Source organism: Sciurus vulgaris (assembly GCF_902686455.1).
Source record: "Sciurus vulgaris genome assembly, chromosome: X".
Classification (NCBI taxonomy): domain Eukaryota; kingdom Metazoa; phylum Chordata; class Mammalia; order Rodentia; family Sciuridae; genus Sciurus; species Sciurus vulgaris.
This window is the reverse complement of record NC_136471.1, coordinates 43,469,700-43,492,783: the sequence shown is the minus strand read 5'-3', so window position 1 is coordinate 43,492,783 and position 23,084 is coordinate 43,469,700. Positions and strand designations below refer to the sequence as shown.

Below are 23,084 nucleotides of genomic sequence, written 5' to 3'. Positions count from 1 at the left end.
AATTAAATATATGTGTATCTGAAGAAGGGCATGTATGGATTTGTCAAAACCTTTCAAGGAAATATGATCCCACATGTCACAGTGGTACACACCTGTAATCCCAGATTACATTCAAAAGTGAATGGATGTAAGAAGCAGCCTAATCCTGAGGGGTGTTTGTTCATTCATTCTTCATGTCCTGCTGGCCCTGGCTGGCTGAGGATACTGGTATGCAGGTCCTTACCTTCGTGGAGTTTACAGTCTGATGGGGGAACAGATGATAAACAAATCCACAGATAATAAGATATAACAAATTGTGATAAGTATTCTGAAGGGAATAACTAGAGTGATAAGAAAATAACTGGGGAGGGTTACTTTATTTAATTTTATTGTGGAACATTTTAAACATAAAGAGAAAATGGTATAATGACCCTCCCCATACCCTTCACCCAGTTCAGTAGTTACCAATTTATGACTAATCTTGCTTCCTCTATTCTTCCCTCACAACATCTCTGTGATTGAATTTTTGAAGCAAATAGAAGCAAATAGATATTATGTCATCCATATATATTTTAGTAAACACAATAGCGATTTCATGCCTAAAGAAATCGACACTAAACCCTTACTGTCAAGTAACTAGCCATTGTTCACTTTTTCCTCTCATAATATGTGTTTTTGTTTTAGTTTGAATTGGTATACAAATAAGGTCTATACAGTGCAATTGGTTGATGTGATTTTTAAGTTACTTTTAATGTCTATTTCCCCTGGTCCTGGGGATTGAACCTAGGGACATTCTGCCACTGAGCTACATCAGTCCCTTTTATGTGACAGTTCTCCCAAAGTCACCAGGGGTGGTCTTGAATTTGCATCCTCCTGCCTCAACCTCCCAAGCTGGGACTATTAACAGGTGTGTGCCACCATACTCAGTTCTAGTCATTTTTTTAATCTTACAGGTTCTCTTTTTTCAGTGAGACTGATTATTTATTTATTTATTTATTTATTTATTTATTTATTGTGGTGGGGATTGAACCTGGGGCCTTGTGCATGCAAGGCAAGCACTCTACCAACTGAGCAATATCCCTAGCCCCTTACAGGTTCTCTTGACATCACACTTGACAAAAAGGTCAAGGAAGCTATTTTGATTAGAGACCTGAAAAATGAGTGAAGTAGTTATGGGAAGAACATTCCAGATAGTAGAAAGAAGTACAGAGTCTGTGCAGTAGCAAAGGGTGTCTTCAAAGGATATAAAGGAAGAGAATGTGGCTGATTCCTGATAGGCTCAGAAGAAAATACTTTGAAATGAACTGTTTTTCAAATTAACTGCTAAATTGGAGCTCTCCAAGTTCCCTCACAGTATTGTATATGTTTTAGAAAATAATACAACTAGACCTTTTTTTTTTTGACTGACCACAGAAGTATGTTTGTATTTTTACTCTTCTGTGACCTCAGTTTTCATTGAGGGCTGCAGTAATGGTTTACTCAACTATGCACAAGGTATAATCACTTTTTTTAAAAAATTGAATTTTGAGAAGGGAATGTGTAGCTCAGTGCTAGAGCACTTGCCTAGCACATGTAAAGACCTGGGTTCAATCCCCAGCCCTGCAAAATAACTGAATTTTGAGGTAATTATAGACATACATATAATTCTAAGAAATAACAGATCTAGTATACCCATTACCCAGTTTTCCCAAACATATTTTTTTTTCTCTAAACTATAGTTCCCTTGTAAAAATTATGGTGTCAACATGTGTGGTGGTGCATACCTATAATCCCAGCAACACAGGAGGCTGAGGCAGGAGGATCACAGGTTCAAAGGCAACCTCAGCAGCTTAACAAGGCCCTAAGCAACTTAGCAAGACCCTGTCTCAAAATTAAAAAAAACGGGTTGGGTGTGTTGTTCATTGGTAAGCACCTCTAGGTTAAATCCCCAGTACCAAAAAAATAAAACTATGATAGAATGTTAACAACCAGAATACTGACATTGACGTGGTCAGGAAACACAATAGTCACATCACCACAAGGATCCTTCCTGTTGCCTTGTGATAACCACATCCACCTTTCTCTTCCCCTTCTGTAGTTTCATTTTTTTAAAAAATTTTTTTGGTCTTGGGGACTGAACCCTGGGCGCTTAACCACAGAGTCACATCCTCAGCCCTTTTAATATTTTATTTAGAGACAGGGTCTCACTCATTTGTTTTAGGAACTCAATTGCTAAGGCTGGCTTTGAGCTGGTTCCTGCCTCAGCCTCCAAATTGCGAGATTACAAGTGTGCACCACCACACCCAGCTATAGTTTTACTTTTATATTGCTTTTGTCTGGTTTTGGTAATGCTGTCTTTATAGAATGAATTGTAAAGTGTTCTTTCCTCAAGTGTTTTCTAGGAAAGATTTTACAAAGGAAGCATTAATTCTTTAAGTGCTTTCTGGAATTCTCTAGCGAAGCTGTCAGTCTTCTTAGAGGTTTATCAATTTTGATGATTCTCCCTCTGATCCCAGGAACCAGCTTTTTTGTTTTATTGATTATTTTTTTCTGTACTATTTTTCTGACTTCAGTTTCATTGACTTCAACTCCAGTAATTGTTTTCTTCCTTTGCTTAACTCTTGTTCTAAGGTGGGAACTTAAGATTATTGACAAATGCTGTACTTATAATAGCATAAGGATCCATAGTATAAAATATTTCTTGAATTCAGAAACTGACCAAGGGTTGTCTTCAGATTTTCTAAATGAATATGCCTAAACTAATATGTTTTCCTTTTTCTAGTGGATGCCTGTTTCCCCTGTTTTAATTGGTTTCTGGTTTGTGTTTTTTTTTTAATATTTTTTAGTTGTTGATGGACCTTTATTTTATTTACTTATTGATCTATATGTGGTGCTGAGAATCGAACCCAGTGCCTCATGCATGCTAGGCAAGCACTTTACCACTGATCCATAACCCCAGCCCTGTTTTTTCTTTTCGCAGTGATGGGAATTTGTGCATGCTGGTGCTCTACCACGCACCTACATCCCCAGCCTTTTTTGCTTTTATTTTTCTTGAATTACAATATAAATTAACCTGTCCCCAAACAACAATAAAAAAATGTAAACTAACCCACATTCCTAGTAAAAGTAGGGCTAGGAAGCTGTGATACTTGCCGGTAATTCCAGTTACTCAGGAGACTAAGGCAGGAGGATCACAAGTTCCAGCCCATCCTAGGCAACTTAGTAAGATTCTGTCTCAAAATAATATAAGAAGAGCTAGGGATGTAGCTCAGAGGTAGAATGCTCCTGGGTTAAACCACCAATGCTGCCAACAAACAAAAAAGAAGCGTCTCTTTAATAGCTACTTGGGCTAGAAAGGAGCAAATAAATTTGCTATTTCCTATCAGCTGCTGCTTCTTGGCAATGAAAAGACCTGCTTTTTTTTATTTTTATTTTTTTTGAAGACAGTGTCTTTCTAAGTTGTCCAGGCTGGCCTTGAACTTGCAATATTCTGCCTGAGCCTGGGATTAATAGGCATGCACCACTGCACCAGCACCTCTGTTTATTTTTTATAGAGATTTCTTTCAAGATACCCCTTGATGTTTTGTTTGGGGAGAGGGTTATGGGGTAAACATGATCCTGATAGGCATATAATAGTGGGTAGTTTCTGAAGCCACACAAAATATAGTGGTGAGAGTGACATAAAAGTAGAGAAGTATGAGTATTGTATTTAATAATAACTATGGCCTTTTAATTCAAACTGAAGTTCTGTTGTTCAGTAGGGGTTTTTTATGATTCCAATCTACCCCTTGTTTATATATAAACACATCCCTATCTTATCTTGAGGAAAAATTGAGGTGGTGTGTTTGTGGTTGTGTGTGTGTGGTTGTGTGAGGGGGGCACTGGGGATGGAACCTAGAACACTTGCCCTAGCCAAGTGTTCTACCACTGAGCTACATACACCCTTAGCTCCTGACTTTCTTCTTTGAGATCATAAGTTTTTTCTTGGCAGGAACCCAACTATGAGTATTAACTTTTGTTGCAGTAAAATATAGCTCTACTCCACAATTAGACTTAGTTCCTTTGGTATTTTTTATTAAATACGACTTACTGATTGGACCAAAGTACAGTTATTGCAGAATGAGATCAAGGGCCACATCTGCTTTATTCATCTTTGTATCCCTAGCTCCTAGCACAGTATCCAGCATATGAGCATTTAATATTTATTGAGTGAATTGCCAATATGGTAGAGGCAGTTCTGTCTTCTCTAGAAAGCATCATTATAGAAAGAACAGTGGTGATTCATCCCTTGTGATATTTCTACTTTCATTTTGTATGGATTATATAACAGTCATGGGTGAGATATCAGATCTGTCTTTACATTGTGTGTCCACCTCCTGAAATTATTTTCCAATTATTTGTGAATAAAATTAGCTAGTCTCTTTCATGCCATGTCGCAAATACAAACCTGTAGTATTCATATAGTACACTGCAGTAAACAGAAACAGTTGTATAAGAGCTCCTTTATGGAATCTTCCAGAGTCTGAGGGGATCAGTATCCACATGGCTTTATCCCACCGATAGCATGCTACTATGGAAGCTATGTTTTTTTAGACCTTACTGTCTATACAAATAGTCTAGTGCTTAAAAGTCTTGGGGAAGGATACTGGGGGTAGAACCCAAGGGCACTCTTCCACTGAGCTACATCCTTAACCCTTTTTAAAATTTTGAGACAGGGTCTCACTAAGTTGCTGAGACTAGCTTTTAACTTACCCTCCTGTAACCTCTCAAGTCACTGGGATTACATACAGGTGTGCACCACCATACCTGCCTAAACTATTGTTTTGTCTTGCTTATCTTTGCCCATTGTAGCGTGGAAATTGGTGAAAGTGTACGGGGAGAAGATGTCTACATCGTTCAGAGTGGTTGTGGTGAAATCAACGACAATCTAATGGAGCTTTTGATCATGATTAATGCCTGCAAGATCGCTTCAGCCAGTCGGGTTACTGCCGTCATCCCATGCTTCCCTTATGCCCGGCAGGATAAGAAAGATAAGGTAGGAACAGAATATTTTTGTGTGTGGTGCTGGGGACGGAACCCAGAGCCTTTGTACGTTCTAGGTATATACTTTACAACTAAGCTACACCCCCAGGCCAGAAACATTTTAGCCTAAAGTTACAAAAAAATTCCTTAACTATCAGATACATATTTCTGAGGTAGTTTAAAAATCACATTTCCTTACATATTGCCCTATCTTCCAAACAATAGGTTTATAATGGTTTTGTATAAACCAACACATTTGTATTCTGTATTTCATTCAAGTCATACATACATAACTTTTCTGTTCACTCACTGGTATTTTATTTCTATCAATAAGACTAATTATCAATCCTGTGGAGTAGAACATATGTGTGTGTGTGTGTGTGTGTGTGTTTTTGGTACTGGGGCTTTATCCTTGGGCCACTTCACCACTAAGCCACAGCCCCAGACCCTTTTTTGAATCTATTTATTTATTTATTTATTTTTGTTTTTGAGACAGTATCTCAGTAAGTTGCTTAGGTCCTTGCTAAGTTGCTGAGGTTGGCCTGGAACTTATGATCCTTCTTTCTCAGCCTCCCAAATCTCTGGGATTATAGGTGTGCGCCACCATACCCAGGTGGAGTGGAATAATTTTTTTAAACTATATATGGTGTGCATCTGTAGTTGCAGCTACTCTTGAGGCTGAAGCAGAAGTATTGCTTGAGCCCAGTAGTTCAAGGGCACCCTGGGCAATATAGTGAGATCCTGTTTCAAAAATACCCCGCAACGTATGTGACTGCATGACGGATGTGATCCTGCAACATGTATAATCAGAAAGATGAGAGATTATACTCTACGTATGATCTATCAAAATGTATACATGCCTTCTACTGTCATGTACAACTGATTAGAACAAATAAAATAAAAAATAAATAAGACTTAGATGATATTTTATAGTTTCTATGTAGAGATCTTGCAGTCTTTAAAATTATTCTTGTATTAGTTTTTACTATTAAAAAAATACCCCCCAAAACTATAGTAGATTTCTCTTGAGTGTCATATAGTCAGGGTCCTGGTTATTACATCTTTATAAGACCTGAAGCCTATTTATATGAATACTTGGTCTCAGATAGCTCTCTTATCTGATAAGGTATACACATAAGGATGAGGTGTACACATAAAACTTTTTTCAAGGATGTTGTACTAGATGCCCAGTTTTAACATAACAGAACCTGGGAGAAAGGCCAGATATTTTTATTATGGCAGACTACAGAGTAAAGGGCATGTGCTTTGTGGTTTTACAGTGTAGCAGGTATGCTTACCTTTTACTTAATGGAGTTGAGGTTGCTGGAAAACTGATCCCCATATGAATAAAGTAATGATGTAATTTACAAAGGAAATTTCCATTCTGTTATATCTTTTGACTTTGATATTTTAGATTTATACAGGCATGGGTATGTATATATTAAGAGACATTAGTGAAGTTTTTTAAAGATGTTTTGAGTTCACTGACTTTGAATAATTGAATATTGGAAGCACTTGCATAGGCTGAAAATGTAAATGTATATGATCAGTGGAATGTTGATCCTGGAAGCAAGGAAGATATTTTTGTTACTGAAATGTATGTCCTGAGTTGGGATAGTGATGTTCCACTTAACATGTACTTTTTTTTTTTTTTTTTTTTTTTTTTGCGGTGCTGGGGATCAAACCCAGGGCCTTGTGCTTGCAAGACAAGCAGTCTACCGACTGAGCTATCTCCCCAGCCCACATGTATTCTTGATTGTGATTTACTCAGTTAATGACTGCCTCTCTTTCCATGAAATTCCTGATAGCACAGTGACTTAAAGTAGGTACATAATAAAATAAATGTTTCCTGAGCAAATGAATTGTTTTTCAAATTGACTTTTTTGGTTTTTCTTTTTTGTTTCGTTTTGTTTTCCTTTTCTTTCCTCCCCTCCATTTTTTAGAGCCGGGCTCCAATCTCAGCCAAGCTTGTTGCAAATATGCTGTCTGTAGCTGGTGCAGATCATATTATCACCATGGATCTACATGCTTCTCAAATTCAGGTATCAGTGGAAGATAATTTTATCAGGGGTTAGAAAGGTAGGAGATTGAAAATGCTAAACACTGCAGAGAAACCAAAAACTGTTCCTAAGTACAGCTCAAGTAAACTAGATGTTGACAATATTTTAAATGCATTCACTGTAAGCACAGTTTATCATCTTTGTCACTTGGAGTGGTCAGGCAGGGAAGCAGTCTGGTATTATAGGGAGAGCCTATGCTTTGGGATCAGACCTAATTTGAATACTGGTACTTACAATCACTAGCTCTGTAACCTGGGCAGGTTAATTCTCTGAATGTAATTTTTCATTATCATAAGATTAATTTCAGAACATAATGCCTGGCCCATGACAGGTACTCAATAAATGGGAGCTGTTATTATTCTCCCTGAGTATTCAGAGTCTTAAATTTAGAGCCACAGATATTGGAACCTATCTTTTCATAGAAACTCAGAGTGAGGGAAGTAGATTACTACATTTATTTTATACTATTTAAAGAGACTATCAGATCATTGTCATTATCCCATGGCAACTAATTGAGGTACATAGGTACCCATGTTACAGAAAAGGAACAACTTAATTGAGAAATACAACTATTATCAACTTGAATCAACATAGATCTCTTGACTTCTAGTTATTCTGTATGAGTATTATGTACTCATACAATATATAGTTCCCACTAAGTTTATATATCCACTAAATAGTTTACTGAGTGACATGAAGCAGTATGTATTAAACTAATGAGTCCATATGATGGCTGGGCAGTTCCTATAGTCTTAGCTGAAGTTGGCTGTTCTTCACAAGGGCTCACTTGGAGTTCCTACATTCAGTTGTGGGTTGACTGAGGGTTGGATTGGGTGATCTTGGTGGGAATCTCTCAGCCAAGATTTGAGGAGGCCATTTTTACAATCTACCACACTGATTATGCCTTCCTAGTGAGTGTTGGAATAAGGCATCCTCTGTGCCAGTTATTATTTTCTTTGTGTTAGCCATTTACAAATGGAAGAGAAACAAAATGAAGCAGAACTGACCTACCTTCTTTCTCCAGGGCTTTTTCGATATCCCAGTGGACAATCTGTATGCAGAGCCAGCTGTCCTGAAATGGATTAGGGAGAATATCTCTGAATGGAGGAACTGCACTATTGTGTCACCTGATGCTGGTGGAGCCAAGAGGTGTGGTTGAAATTAGTATTGTTTTCCATGTACGGGAAAAATCTAAGTGCAGTTTTTAAGTACTTCAGAATGGATGTTAGATATAGTTTTACTGTCCTTTTATTGACCTGAATCACTGCTTAGAAGATAAGATAGAAAAGGAGACCTAAATAGTCATCGTATTGTAGACTTGACTGTAGCATTAATAACTTGGCAATGCAGGGCCAACAAAACTGCTAAAACCCATCTGGAAGCATAGGAAATTTAGTTTTCTGTGAATGACAGCTGCTATTGAACCCCATATTAGTGGATAAGTAAGCTTTTATACCCTTCTAATAATGCTGTTGGTTAGACCATTTTGATCCTTGGGATTAAAATACTAAGCAGGGAGGAAAATAAAGTATGACATTTTTATTTAAAGCCAGGACTTTAAAATTTTAAACTCATTGCCAGGGATTTCCATTTATGGTGCTTTATGGCTCACATGGTGCAGACTAAGAACTCTCAATTTCATAGTGGATTACTTCTAATGATGCATTCAGAAGTATATCACATGTTCTTGATGTGGGAATAAAATGAAGAGCTACAAAACACAGATAATTAGGAAAAGCTAATTCAGTACTTTCTAAAAGCCATTCAAATCTTCAATGATGCCAGGCATGTTGGTGCATACCCATAATCCCAGCAGTTTGGGAGGCTTAGGCAGGAGGTTTGCAGGATTGAGACCAGCCTCAGCAACTTAGCAAGGCTCTAAGCATAGTGAGACCCTGTCTCAAAATAAAATGTTAAAAAGGGCTAGAGGTGTTTCTCAGTGGTTAAGCACCTCTGGGTTCAATCCCTGGTTAAAAAAATCTTCAATGACTATTTTTCAGCAGGTTGTTTATTTCAGTAACTTCAGTGGAACTGATAAGCTTAGAACTTGTTATATTATCCATCTGGTTGTATGACTTGATGAGCACCATGTAATCATTAGATACCCTCTGCAATACTAGTGAGAGTGTGTTAAAGAAAAATCCCCCAACTAGCAGTTGTCATAGGCACTATAGTCATATCTTGCCGAGGGACTTACAAAATAATCACATTTGAAAGAGGTAAGCAGGATTTTCGTCAAAGTTGGGTACAGGAATACTGCCTTAAGGAGATAACTTGTTGCTCTTGGTGATTATTTTCATTATAATCGCTTTGTAATGATAGAATATTTTCCAAGGCACTTTTGCTTTGGTTGGATTTGGGGAGTAGATAGGGATACCTCCACAGTTGTTATGTGCGCAATAGTTCTCCACTCAGAGGTGTAGGGTACATTTTCCAACTCTTTTTTTCATTTGTTGATTACTAAATATGTTGACCAATGAGCATGAATGGTTTGGGACACTCAAAGTAATTGATTATGCATTTGCCTCAGATAATCTATCATTCCGAGCAAATTGGTTTCCACCAATGTTATGTGCCTAAGCAGTAGTAATGGACAGCACAGGCTATGGTTTGTTTAGGTCAAGGTACAAATGTTGCCTGGAGTTATACTTCAAATCTTATTACATAATCACAGGTTCTCCCCTTTCCAGTAGAAATTTAGATATGTGACCATAGTCACAAGGGAAATAGGACATAATATAATAAGTTAATCAGGGCTATAGTTAAAACAGACAAAACCCAAAGCACAGGCCTCTGCTTCATATATGACAAGATGGCACAGTGGAGCATGGATATACATGTCAATGTCACTGGGGCAACCCTGTCTCATTTACACTGAATGGCTTTGTGCTTGAGTGAATTATGCAATATTTTGTTGCCATTCAAATTTATCTAATATCCCACCTTCTCGTGTGGTTTGTGTTATAGCGTAATAAGGAAAAAAATGTTTTTTTTATTTGAAGATAGTTTGGTCTGTACAGTTAGATGCCCAGTTTGTCCAGTTAATTGGTATAAATTTCTTTCTAGCTTTCGTAAAGGAGCTCCCAAGCTTGGTGTCCAGGTACAGTTGACACAGGCAGTTGGTGGAAGTTTTGCCACCATCACAAAGGGAGCCAGGAGGTCACAGGCATTGGAACAGGCTGGGCACCACTACTCTCCTGCCAGCTTCAGGTTCACATCTCACATCCACAGTCACTGGTGTTCTGTGTCAGAAATTGGGACAGTCTGTGCACCCCTGCAGTCTTCTCTCCTCCGTTCTGCCACTAATCCATTAAATAAATGTGCATTAGCATTATACTATTTCCCAGGTCTTTTACCAAGAATTAGTGATTACCAAAGTTTGAGTAACATATTCCTAAACTGGTGTTGGGATAAAGGCATTAAGTCCATTCCACCCGGTTTGTGATGTTTCTCTTTGAGAGGTCATCAGTGATAGTTTTCTTTTAGCCCTGGGAGCTGTTTGGTTTCAATGAGTACTCTTCCCTCAGAAAACCAGTCCATTCTCACTTTGTGTGTGTGTGTATGTGGTGCTGGGGATTGAATCCAGGGTTTCTTATGTGCTACACAATTGCCCTACTCCTGAGCCACACCTCTAGCCCTACCAGCCCCTTCTTTAGTCCATTTCTTTTGTCTTAGAAGCTTCATACACATGTGTTTAACGTTGAACACCCCGTATTTTGCAGAGTGACCTCCATTGCAGACCGGTTGAATGTGGACTTTGCCTTGATTCACAAGGAACGGAAGAAGGCCAATGAAGTGGACCGCATGGTGCTAGTGGGAGATGTAAAGGATCGGGTGGCTATCCTTGTGGATGACATGGCTGACACTTGTGGCACAATTTGCCATGCAGCTGACAAGTGAGTACAAAATGGTGGAGCTGGTGGTTAGAAGTAAAACAACTAAGCCAGATGTGGTGGTATACTTCTGTGATGCCAGCAACTTAGAAGACTGAGGCAGGAGAATTATGACTTCAAAGCCAGCCTCAGCCACTTAGTGAGACCCTATTTAAACCAAAAAATAAAAAGGGCTGGAAATGGGGCTGGGGTTATGGCTCAGTGGTAGAGTCCTTGTCTGGCATGTGTGAAGCACTGGTTTCGATTCTCAGCACCACATATAAATAAATAAAATGAAGGTACATAAACAGCTAAAAAATATTTTTTTTAATTTATTTTTATTGTAAACAAATGGGATACATATTTTTTTGTTTGTACATGGAGTAACAGCATACCATTTGCATATTCATAAATTTACATAGAGTAATGATGTTTGATTCATTCCATTATTTTTTTCCTTCCCCCCCCACCCCTCCCACCTCTCTTTTCCCTCTATACAGTCCCTCCTTCCTCCATTCTTGTCCCACTCTCACCCCCCATTAAGTGTCATCATCCGCTTATCAGTGAGATCATTCCTCTTTTGGATTTTTGAGATTGGCTTATCTCACTTAACATAATATTCTCCAATTTCATCCATTTGCCTGCAAATGCCATAATTTTATTATTCTTTATAGCTGAGTAATATTCCATTGTATATATATACCACAGTTTCTTTATCCATTCATCAATTGAAGGGCATCTAGGTTGGTTCCATAGTCTGGCTATTGTGAATTGAGCCACTATGAACATTGATGTGGCTATATCTCTGTAGTGTGCTGATTTTAAGTCCTTTGGGTATAGGCCGAGGAGTGGGATAGCTGGGTCAAATGGTAGGTCCATTCCAAGTTTTCTAAGGAATCTCCACACTGCTTTCCAGAGTGGCTGCACTAATTTGCAGTCCCACCCACCAGCAATGTATGAGTGTACCTTTTTCCCCACATCCTCTCCAACACCTATTGTTGCTTGTGTTCTTGATAATTGCCATTCTAATTGGGGTGACATGGAATCTTAGTGTAGTTTTGATTTGCATTTCTCTTATTACTAGAGATGGTGAACATTTTTTCCTATATCTGTTGATTGCTTGTACATCTTCTGTGAAGTGTCTGTTCATTTCCTTAACCCATTTGTTGATTGGGTTATTTGTATTCTTGGTGTAGAGGGTTTTTTTGTTGTTGTTGTTCTTTATATATTCTGGAAATTAGTGCTCTATCTAAAGTATGAGTGGCAAAGATATTCTCCCACTCTGTAGTCTGTCTCTTCACATTGCTGATAGTTTCCTTGGCTGAGAGAAAGCTATTTAGTTTGAATCTATCCCAGTTATTGAGTCTTGCTTTTATTTCTTGTGCTATGGGAGTCCTGTTAAGGAAGTCTGATCCTAAGCCAACAAGGTGAAGATTTGGACCTACTTTTTCTTCTATAAGATGCAGGGTCTCTGGTCTGATTTCAAGGTCCTTGATCCATTGTGAGTTGAGTTTTATGCAGGGTGATAGATAGGGGTTTAGTTTCATTCTGTTGCATATGGATTTCCAGTTTTCTCAGCACCATTTATTGAAGAGGCTCTCTTTTCTCCATTGCATATTTTTGGCACCTTTGTCTAGTATAAGAAAATTGTATTTATTTGGGTTTTTGTCCATGTCCTCTATTCTGTACCATTGATCTACCTGTCTATTTTGTGCCAATACCATGCTGTTTTTGTTACTATTGCTTTGTAGTATAGTTGAAGATCTGGTATTGCGATACCCCCTGTTTCATTCTTCTGCAAAGGATTGCTTTAGGTATTCTGGGTCTCTTATTCTTCCAGACGAATTTCATGATTGCTTGCTCTATTTCTGTAAGGTACGTCATTAGGATTTAAATTGGAATTGCATTGAATCTCTATAGCACTTTTGGTAGTATGGCCATTTTGACAATATTAATTCTGCATATCCAAGAACATGGGAGATCTTTCTATCTTCTAAGGTCTTCCTTAATTTCTTTCTTCAGTGTTTTGTAGTTTTCATTGTAGAGATCTTTTACCTCGTAGGTTAGATTGATGCCCAAGTATTTTTTTTTTTTTTTGAGGCTATTGCAAATGGAGTTGTTTTCCTCATTTCCCTTTAAGTTCTTTCGTCGCTTGCTTATAAAAATGCTTTAGATGTATGCATGTTGATTTTATAGCCAGCTATTTTGCTGAATTCATTGATGAGGTCTAGAAGTTCCCTGGAGGAGGTTTTTGGATCCTCTAAATATAGAATCATGTCATCCACAAATAGTGACACCTTAAGTGTCTCTTTTCCTATTCGTATCCCTTTAATTTCTTTAGTCTGCCTAATTGCTCTGGCTAGAGTTTCAAGGACAGTGTTGAATAGAAGTGGTGAAAGAGGACATCGCCGTCTTGTTCCCATTTTTAAAGGGAATGGTTTTAGTATTTCTTCATTAAGAATGATGTTGGCCATGGGCTTAGCATAAATAGCCTTTACAGTGTTCAGGTATGTTCCTACTATCCCTATTTTTTCTAGTGTTTTCAGCACAAAGGGGTGTTGTATATTGTCAAATGCTTTTTCTGTGTCAATTGAAATAACCATATGATTCTTATCCTTAAGTCTATTGACATGATGGATTACGTTTATTGATTTACAGATGTTAAAACATCCTTGCATTCCAGGAATGAACCCCACTTGATCGTGGTGCACAATTTTCTTAATTTGTTTTTGGATACGGTTTGCCAATATTTTGTTAAGGATCTTTGCATCTATATTCATCAAGGATATTGGTCTAAAATTTTCTTTCCTTGATGTGCCTTTTCCTGGTTTGGGTATGAGGGTGATATTAGCTTCATAGAATGAGTTTGGTAGGGTATCCTCCTTTTCTATTTCCTGGAATACTTTGAGAAGTATTGGAATGAGTTCTTCTTTGAAGGTCTTGTAGAACTCGGCTGAGAATCCGTCTGGTCCTGGGCTTTTCTTGGATGGTGGATTTTTAATGGCTTCTTCTATTTCATTGCTTGATATTGATCTGTTTAAATCGTGTATGTCCTCCTGGTACAGTTTGGGAGGAGCATATGTCTCTAGAAATTTGTCAATGTCTTCGGTACTTTCTATTTTGTTGGAGTATAGATTTTCAAAGTAGCTTCTCATTATGTTCTGTATCTCAGTGGTGTCTGTTGTGATATTGCCTTTTGCATCATGTATTTTAGTAATTTGCGTCTTCTCTCTCCTTCTCTTGTTAGTGTGGCTAAGGGTTTATCTATTTTGTTTACTTTCTCAAAGAACCAACTTTTTGTTATGTCAATTTTTTGAATAGTTTCTTTTGTTTCAATTTCATTGATTTCAGCTCTGATTTTAATTATTTCCTGTCTTCTACTACATTTGCTGTTATTCTGTTCTTCTTTTTCTAGGGCTTTGAGCTGTAATGTTAGGTCATTTAGTTGTTGACTTTTCATTCTTTTCTGGAATGTGCTCCATGCAATGAATTTTCCTCTTAGTACTGCTTTCATAGTGTCCCAGAGATTTTGATATGTTGTATCATCATTCTCATTGACCTCTAAGAATTTTTTAATCTCCTCCCTGATGTTTTTTGTTATCCATGTTTCATTCAATAGCATATTATTTAGTCTCCAAGTGTTGGAGTAATTTCCTTTTTTTACTTTGTCATTGATTTCTACTCTCAGTCCATTATGATCTGATAGAACACAAGGCAGTATCTCTATTTTTTTGCATTTCCTAAGGGCTGCTTTGTGGCATAACATATGGTCTATTTTCGAGAAAGTTCCATGTGCTGCTGGGAAGAAAGTGTATCCGCTCGTTGATGGATGGTATATTCTATATATGTCTATTAAGTCTAGGTTATTGATTGTGTTATTGAGTTCTATGGTTTCTTTGGTTGGATTTTGTTTGGAAGGTCTATCTAGTGGTGACAGCGGTGCGTTAAAGTCGCCCAGAATTATTGTGTTGTGGTCTATGTGATTCTTGAAATTGAGAAGGATTTGTTTGTACAGGGATGCACCATTGGTTGGGGCATAAATATTTACTATCATTATGTCTTCCTGATTTATGGTTCCCTTAAGCACTATGAAATGTCCTTCTTTATCCCTTCTGACTAACTTTTGCTTGAAGTCCACTTTATCTGATATAAGGATGGAAACCCCTGCTTTTTTACTGGGTCCATGTGCGTGGTAGGTTTTTTCCCATCCTTTCACCTTTAGTCTGTGGATGTCTTTTTCTATGAGATGAGTCTCTTGCAGGCAGCATATTGTTGGGTCTTTCTTTTTAATCCATTCTGCCAGTCTGTCTTTTGATTAAGGAGTTTAGGCCATTAATATTCAGGGTTATTATTGAGAAATGATTTGTATTCCCAGTCATTTGCCTTATTTTTGTTTTTTAAGTTGGCTTGGTTTCTCCTTTGAGTGCTTTTTCTCTAAGGTAGTTCCTCCCTTTGCTGACCTCCATTGTTGTTCTTCATTTCCTCCTCATGGAATATTTTGTTGAGAACATTCTGTAAGTGCAGGCTTTCTTTCTATTTGTAAATTCTTTTAACTTTTGTTTATCATGGAAGGATTTTATTTCATCTTCAAATCTCAAGGTTAGTTTTGCTGGGTATAGGATTCTTGGTTGGCAACCATGTTCTTTCAGAGCTTGAAATATGTTGGTCCAGGCCCTTCCAGCTTTTAGAGTCTGGGTTGAGAAGTCTGCTGCTATCCATATTGGTCTCCCCCTATATGTAATCTGATGCTTTTCTCTCGCAGCCTTCAAAATCCTATCTTTATTTTGAATGTTAGGCATTTTCATTATAATGTTTCTTGGTGTGGATCTGTTGTGATTCTGTGCATTTGGTGTTCTGTAAGTCTCTTGTATTTGATTTTCCATTTCATTCTTCAGGTTTGGGAAATTTTCTGATATTTCATTGAATAGGTTGTTGATTCCTTTGGTTTGTATCTCTGTGCCTTCCTCAATCCCAATAATTCTTAAATTTGGTCTTTTCATGATGTCCCATAGTTCTTGGAGATTCTGTTCATGATTTCTTACCATCTTCTGTGTTTGGGCAACTTTATTTTCCAGATTAAATATTTTGTCTTCATTGTCTGAGGTTCTGTCTTCCAAGTGGTCTAGTCTGTTGGTGATGCTTTCCAATGAGTTTTTTATTTGGTTTATTGTCTCCTTCATTTCAAGGATTTCCGTTTGGTTTTTTTTGAGAATCTCTATCTCTTTGTTGAAATGATCTTTTGCTTCCTGCAGGTGCTCTCTCAGCTTATTGGTATTATCATTCAGTGCCTGCATTTGCTCTCTTATCTCATCCTTTGCTTCGCGAATCATCTTAATCATGTATAATCTGAAGTCCTTTTCTGACATTTCTTCTAACATACTGTCTTTGGATTCTATTACTATAGAATCTAGATTTGTTTGGATCATTTTCTTCCCTTGTTTTTTTCATGTTGTTCATGTATCTTCCCCTCTAGCGTTGCAGATCTGGGGTATTGCAGATTTCCCCCTATAGGCTTATAGTGGCCCTATTGGTTTCCAAAACCCTTTCTTTAAGGGGAGATCAATATTAGCAGTGCCCTAATCAGACACTATGCAATCCTAGACCAAATAGCCCCTATGGGGACAATAACATCATGTAAATAAGGAAGAAAGCGACTCTGAGGGAACAGGTAAACAGAAGGAAAAGAAAGCAAGAAACATAAAGAAATAAAAACTTAAATTTTTTTTTAAAAAAGGAGAAAAAAGAAAATCTGCTGTATAATAGTCACATACTAATGAAACTCCCAGTGTTCAGTAGCCTGATGTATGAGAGGTACCTGACAATGAGCTTCAAGCCTCCAGCAGGCGTCTCAGGATGGGATTTTGCCCCACCCGAAGATTGGAGCTACAGCTTCCAGGATTATCCAAGATGGCTGCTCTGGCTTCAAAATGTGTTGGCAAATGGGGAGCTGCAGCTCAGGGATGGACGTGGTCAGCTGGAGGTCCTGGAGACAGGATGCAGTTGGTCCGGCAGTGGTCCTGGAGGTCGGGCGTGTTTGGTGTGGTTGTGGGATCCAGGAGGCCGGGTGCAATCAGTTGGTCTGGGTTCCCAGTGATAGGGCACAGTCAGTTGGTCTGGGGGTCCTGGTGGCAGGGAGCAGTCAGTTGATGTGAGGGCCCCAGAGGCAGGGAGTGATCGGTCGGGCTGAGGGATCCTGGAGACGGGACTCAGTCATTCCGGCCAGGGGTCCTGCAGGGCCTGGCTGTTGTCTCAAAATGGCGGCAGCCACGTGTAATCAAACCTGCAGGTACTGTAACAGTGAATTTCCAGGCAGCAGCAGGCAGCTGGTTCTCCACTGGCGATCTGCGGTCAGTCTGCTGGCAGCTGTCGGACGATCGGGAGGTGAACCTAGAGCGTTGGGTGATGGATAGGGGTAAGGCAGGCGATGGACAGGCGAGAGGCAAGCAAATGGCGGATGATAAATGCCTGACAGTCTAAAAAATATTTTTAATAAAGGGCTGGGGATGTAGCTCACTGGTAAGGCATCTGTGGGTTCAATTTCCAGTATCCGAAATGTAAAAAGTAAAAATAAAAAGCTAATAACTGCTATCTGAATGTCTTTAGCCTGCCAATTTTTTGGAACTGAATTGAAAAAGATAAGTAGCTTTGGAAGATTTTCATCAGTGTAGGCTTGAATTATAATAAAAAATTGTTAGGCTTATTTTTTTCTCAAAAATTTTCTTACTTTTCCCCCCCAGTTTTTATAGTGCTAAACTGTAAACATGCTCCTCATACATATGAGAAACCAATTGTAAGTTGTTGTGAGACACATTGCTAACTTGGAGCAAAAGATAAAAATCCCAACTACAGTTTCTACTGATGCCTATTTATTGCTTTGGTACATCAGAATGCCCCAAAATCACAACTTGTAGCATTGTCTGTATAACAGAAGTTGCAATTTTATCAGTTGCAATTTTATCTGTTTTTAAGTGTACAATTCAGCGGCATTAATTACATTCACAGTGTTATACAACCCTTTAAACTATGTTTCCATTGTGCTTTTCATCACCCTGAGTACTCTACTTTAGGTGTTAGGGACTGAAACCAGGAGCACATTACTACTGAGTTATATCCTTAACCCTTTATGTGGGTTTTTAAATTTTTATTTTTTATTTTTTTTTTGAGATGAGGTCTTGCTAAGTTGTCAAGGCTGGCTTTGAACTTGATCTTTCTGCCTCAGACTCCTGAATTGCTGGGATTATAGGTGTGTGCCTCTGCACTTGTTAATCTCCCTAAAAATATGGCTAGGTTTCATTACTTCTCTCTTGCAGAATCATAAGTGACTTTCTATTCTACTGTTTACAATCCAAACCAATATGAACATTATTTCTTTTTTGGTACTGGGGATTGAACCCAGGGATAGTTTATCACTGAGCCACATCTTCAGCCCTTTTTATGTTTTATTTAGACAGTGTCTCACTATGTTGCTTAGGGCCTCCCTAAGTTGCTCAGGCTGGCTTTGAACTTGCAAACCTCCTGTTTCAGCCTCCTGACTAGCAGGGATAACAGGTGTGTGCCACTGTGACCAGCTATTTTCTTATAAAGATTTTTAAAACTCCTGAGTGTTAGTACATGGCACATAATAGATATGCAAAAGATTCCTAGCATGGCTCTGAGTTTACATTTATAAAACCAACTTGATCCTTGTATTAGTAAGATACTGCTAATTTATGTAACAGATCAACTCCCTGAAATGTCAGTGGCTTAATATGATAGTTTCTTTCTTCTCTGTGACACACTCCAATGCAAGTATTCCTGATTGGGCTCACTTTCAGGAACCCCACTCTTTCAAATTTGTGACTATATCTTTTCACATGTGGCTTCCAAGATTACATTGGGAGACATTTCTGTTTTGGCTAGCTAGAAACGAAAAGGAGCAGAGGGGATTAGCCTTGAACGATTTATTAAGTCTGGCCAAAAAGTGACTTAGTGCAGATTTCTCTTCTTGATATGGACAGAATTGTGTCCTCCTAAAATTCACATGTTAAACCATAACCCCAAATGTGATCATATTTGGAGATTACCTTTGGAGGTATTTTAGGTTTAGCTGAGGTTCAAGTGCAGAGCCCTCATGATGGAATTAGTGTTCTTATAAGAAGAAAATACTGGAAAGCTCTCTGGCACTCTGTCTGTGGTGTGCACAAGAAGAGGTCATGTGAGCACACAGCAGGGTGGCAGCCACTTACAAGCCAAGAGAAGAGATTTTAGAATGAAACCTACCCTGTCTGTACCTTGATCTTGGACTTACCAACCTCTGGATCTGTAAGAATTATGTGTCTGCTTAAGCCACCCAGTCTATGAAGGTTTGTTATGACCAACTAATACGCTTTTTCTCCCTCACTCAGATTCTATTATGGAGAATAAGGTTAATCCAAGTCGTCTGGTTTTTTTTTTTTTTTTTTTTTTTTTTTTTTTTTTTTTTCCCACTAGACTTCTCTCAGCTGGAGCCACCAGAGTTTATGCTATCTTGACTCATGGAATCTTTTCTGGCCCAGCCATTTCTCGCATCAATAATGCATGCTTTGAAGCAGTAGTGGTCACCAATACCATACCTCAGGAGGACAAGATGAAGCATTGCTCCAAAATACAGGTGAGAATAAGATTCTTCCAAAATAAGACTTCATCTGAGTGTTTAGGGGGTGGTTTCACATGTTGAATTAGGTCTCTATTTTGAAGATTTCCTTCTTTAATCTTGAGGTTTAGTCTGTTATCAGGATCTGTAATCAAAAAACACCTGTTTAAAAATCCACATTGCTAGACCTCAACCTAGAGGATAGAGCCTAGGATTCCACATTTTAACAGACTCTTCAATAATTTTTTTAGTACTGTGGATTGAACCCAGGTGTACTACCCACAGCCCTTTTATTTTTGAAACAAAATCTCACTGAGTTGTTGAAGTTATCCTGGAACTTGTGATCTTCCTACTTCAGCCTCCCAAGTCTCTGGGATTACAGGTGTGTGCCACTGTGCCTGACGCTCCCAGTGATTTTTTTTTTTTTTTTTTTTTTTTTGGCAAGGTGGGTACTGGAGATCAAACCCAGAGGTGCGTAACCACTGAACAACATATTCAGCCCTTTCATTTTTTTATTTCGACATAGTATCTTACTAAGATGCTGAGACTGACCTCAAATTTGTGATCCTCCTGCCTCAGCCTCTGGAGTTGCTGGGGATTACAGGCATGCACTACCAAACTCAGCACTCCCAGTGATTTTGATGCACATTAAAGTATGTAAGTTCATGCTTTACACATATCCTGTTTATCTTACTCTTAAATATTGTCCCATGTAGGTGTAATGTGAAACCTCTAAACAGTTTGTACACCCCTTAGAACTTCAGGGTTTCTCAAAAATTTATTCTGGGCCTAGGGTTCTTATTAAAATTGCTTTGCTCCATCCAAGACGTACAAAACCAGAGGTCCTGGAACCAATATTTTAAAGCATTTCCCTACTCATACTTTGCTATTTACAAGGATCTTTCTTAATTATGTGCATATCAGCACATTAGCTTTCTGAAATTAGTATGTATAATTGAAGGATTGTTGTTATTAAGGGTTTTTTTTCCAGCTTAAACATTGTTGGTTTTTTCTTTTTTTTTTTTTTTTTTTGGGCAAAACCACATATTTACTAGATGCAAAAGACATAGTATTTCTTTATCCAATTTTTGTAAAATTTCTCAAACTTATACTCATTTTTATATATGTTTTTAGGGATTGAGGCTAAATTCAAAGGCTGCCACTGATCTGTAGTTCACTGTTTTGGGTTCTAAAATGGCAGTCCATCACCATATTGTTGAGCCCCAGTGAGAACTTTTCCTCCATTACTACCATTTTGACTTTCCTAAATGGGTATAGTAAAAATATTGTTCTGAATAATAGCTGAGTGTGGGCTCATGAGGAGGGGTGCTCACTAGGTTGCTCATTAGTGGAGGCTTCAAATAGACCAGTCACCTCTGTCCATGTCTACTAACCCGGTGCCTTTCTTGCCTTTCTAGGTGATTGACATCTCTATGATCCTTGCGGAAGCCATCAGGAGAACTCATAATGGGGAGTCTGTTTCCTACCTGTTCAGCCATGTTCCTTTATAACAATACCTTGAGGCTTTTTTAAAAATAAAATCAACCCCACCCCTTGTTTTCCCTTGGTATTTGATGACAAATTCAGAAGACCCAGCTTGCTCCAGTGTAGCTTTCTACATCCCACATCACGTAAATGAGTTTATTGTAAATTGGGGAAAGACAAATTGAGATTTCTTTACTGCATTGTCTCATTCTGGCTTCCTTATGATTTTGTGAACCTTGCAGCTTTAATTAGAGTTCAGCTGCTGCAAAATTTCAGACTTCTGAGGGTGTCGAATAGGATTGTTTGAATGGTTGGGGCGCCGAGACTCTGCATGTGAATGTTTTGGGGATTTTTCTTTGTCAGAACAACTAGCAACAAAGCAGCCCATGTGTGACAAGTTCTCCAAGATCTATGCTAAATTAAGAACAAGAGCCCTGGGCAACTCCAAACCTATTCTCCATAGCTGAGCAAGTACCCTGTTAAGGCAGGAGCAGGGAGCTCAGTCTGAAAAACTGTTGGGTGGGATCACAAGGTGGGAGGGGGTAGCACAGTGCAGCAAATGTTTCTTGGGAGGAAGAAGCCTGATTCATTGTCATCTGCTTGACCGTACAGCTTGTATTCCCTTTGTACTGATTCCTTTCCGTGGCTTTACCTTCAGCCATCTTGACCTTTTCCTAGCCAAATACCCTCTTGGGCCCAAACAATCATTGTATCATAGTCTTCTGGAATACAAACTTGCTTCCTGCTGTGTAATTGCTAACATTCACATTAGATAATTTGTTGTAGTTTAACCTTCCTTAGCCTACTTCCACTGTGGTTGTGGGTTTTAGGTGGTATCATAGTGCCTTTTAATTTAAGTATTTAATTTTCATCTTCCTTTCTGGAATCTGTTGGCCTCTCAGATGACCTGACATTTCTGTTAAAAGTTTGATGTTATTGTCTCTTGTAGAGGAAACTAATAAAGTGTCTGTGTGTGATTTTGGGTCTATATCTTCTGTCCTGATTCTCTGCTGATGGTTTGATTTGGATGTCTTGCTGTCCAATGATAGCTCCTCTTTGTTTCCAAACTATTATTGCTACCTTGTTAAGCCAAGAGAAAACAAGACAGCAGTTTTATTTCAACTCTTAAGTCTAAGATATTCAGGGCTTACTGAGAACTAGATACAGTCTAATTTTGTGTAGTGAACCTGAATTACACTGCTGGATCTCTGGTTCTTATTCCTGGGGACCCAAATTAGGTATTTGCTTATAGGAGGAGTGTTTTATGATTTATTCATTTTGATTCAATTTTGCCAAATGTGGTAATTTCCCTCTATTCATCAGTGGTGACAGATGTTTGGCATTTAATTTTAGCCCTTTTAAATAAAAACTGTTTTGAGAAGGTAAGTGTGCAAAATTTAAGAATGCATTATGCATTCCAAACTCCTAAGTGCATTTTGTCGTGTATCATCAATTAAGGGTGCTCTTTTCGTTTGGGAAGCTTTATGATTCTCGAATTTGGTTGAAGCCTGGGCCTGCTTTTTATTTGTTATGTTTCTGCTTTTGTTGAATATCTACATTATAATTAGCCTCTCTACAAGTTGAGGGGCTAAAGAAGGGACTTTGACACCCCTTGCCCACTTCAGTCTCAAATATTGGCTCTGGAAGAAGCTAATGTGGAACATTGATGGCTTCAGTTGCTCATGCAGTTATTTCCTGAAGTTGAGTTGGTCTGGCTTCACCATTTTAGAATACAGTAGTTTTCTACTTAACCATAGATAATGATCTAAGCTCCCCACCCCCACCCCCAGAGGATATCTAAAACCATGCACAGTACTGAATTATGTGTATACATTGTTTTTTTCCTATACATACCTGTGATAAAGTTTCATCTACAAATCAGGAACTGCAAGAACAGTAACTAGTAGTAAAATGGAACAATTATAACTATTGTAATAAAATTGCCAGCAGCACTACTGTTTAGCTTTGGGGCCATATCTTTTTGTATAGTACTAGGGATTGAACCCAGGAATGCTGTCACTGATTTATAGCCCCAGCTCCCCTCTGCCCCCTTTTAAAAATTAATGATTTATCATT

The 23,084-nt window shown here is 38.4% G+C and overlaps 1 protein-coding gene across 2 annotated transcripts in view; it reads left to right on the top strand.

Moving 5' to 3' along the window:
• PRPS1 (phosphoribosyl pyrophosphate synthetase 1) overlaps window positions 1–21,080 on the top strand; it is a 28,486-nt gene extending 7,406 nt beyond the window's left edge. For both annotated transcript variants that reach the window (XM_079124413.1, XM_079124412.1), the window contains exons 2-7: window positions 4,810–4,993; window positions 6,924–7,022; window positions 8,065–8,189; window positions 10,763–10,936; window positions 19,382–19,541; window positions 20,942–21,080. In XM_079124413.1, coding sequence (XP_078980539.1) covers window positions 4,889–4,993; window positions 6,924–7,022; window positions 8,065–8,189; window positions 10,763–10,936; window positions 19,382–19,541; window positions 20,942–21,034 — 756 coding nt within the window. In that variant the 5' untranslated portion in view covers window positions 4,810–4,888 and the 3' untranslated portion in view covers window positions 21,035–21,080. The remainder of the gene's footprint in view (window positions 1–4,809; window positions 4,994–6,923; window positions 7,023–8,064; window positions 8,190–10,762; window positions 10,937–19,381; window positions 19,542–20,941) is intronic.
• Window positions 21,081–23,084: the final 2,004 nt, after the last annotated feature.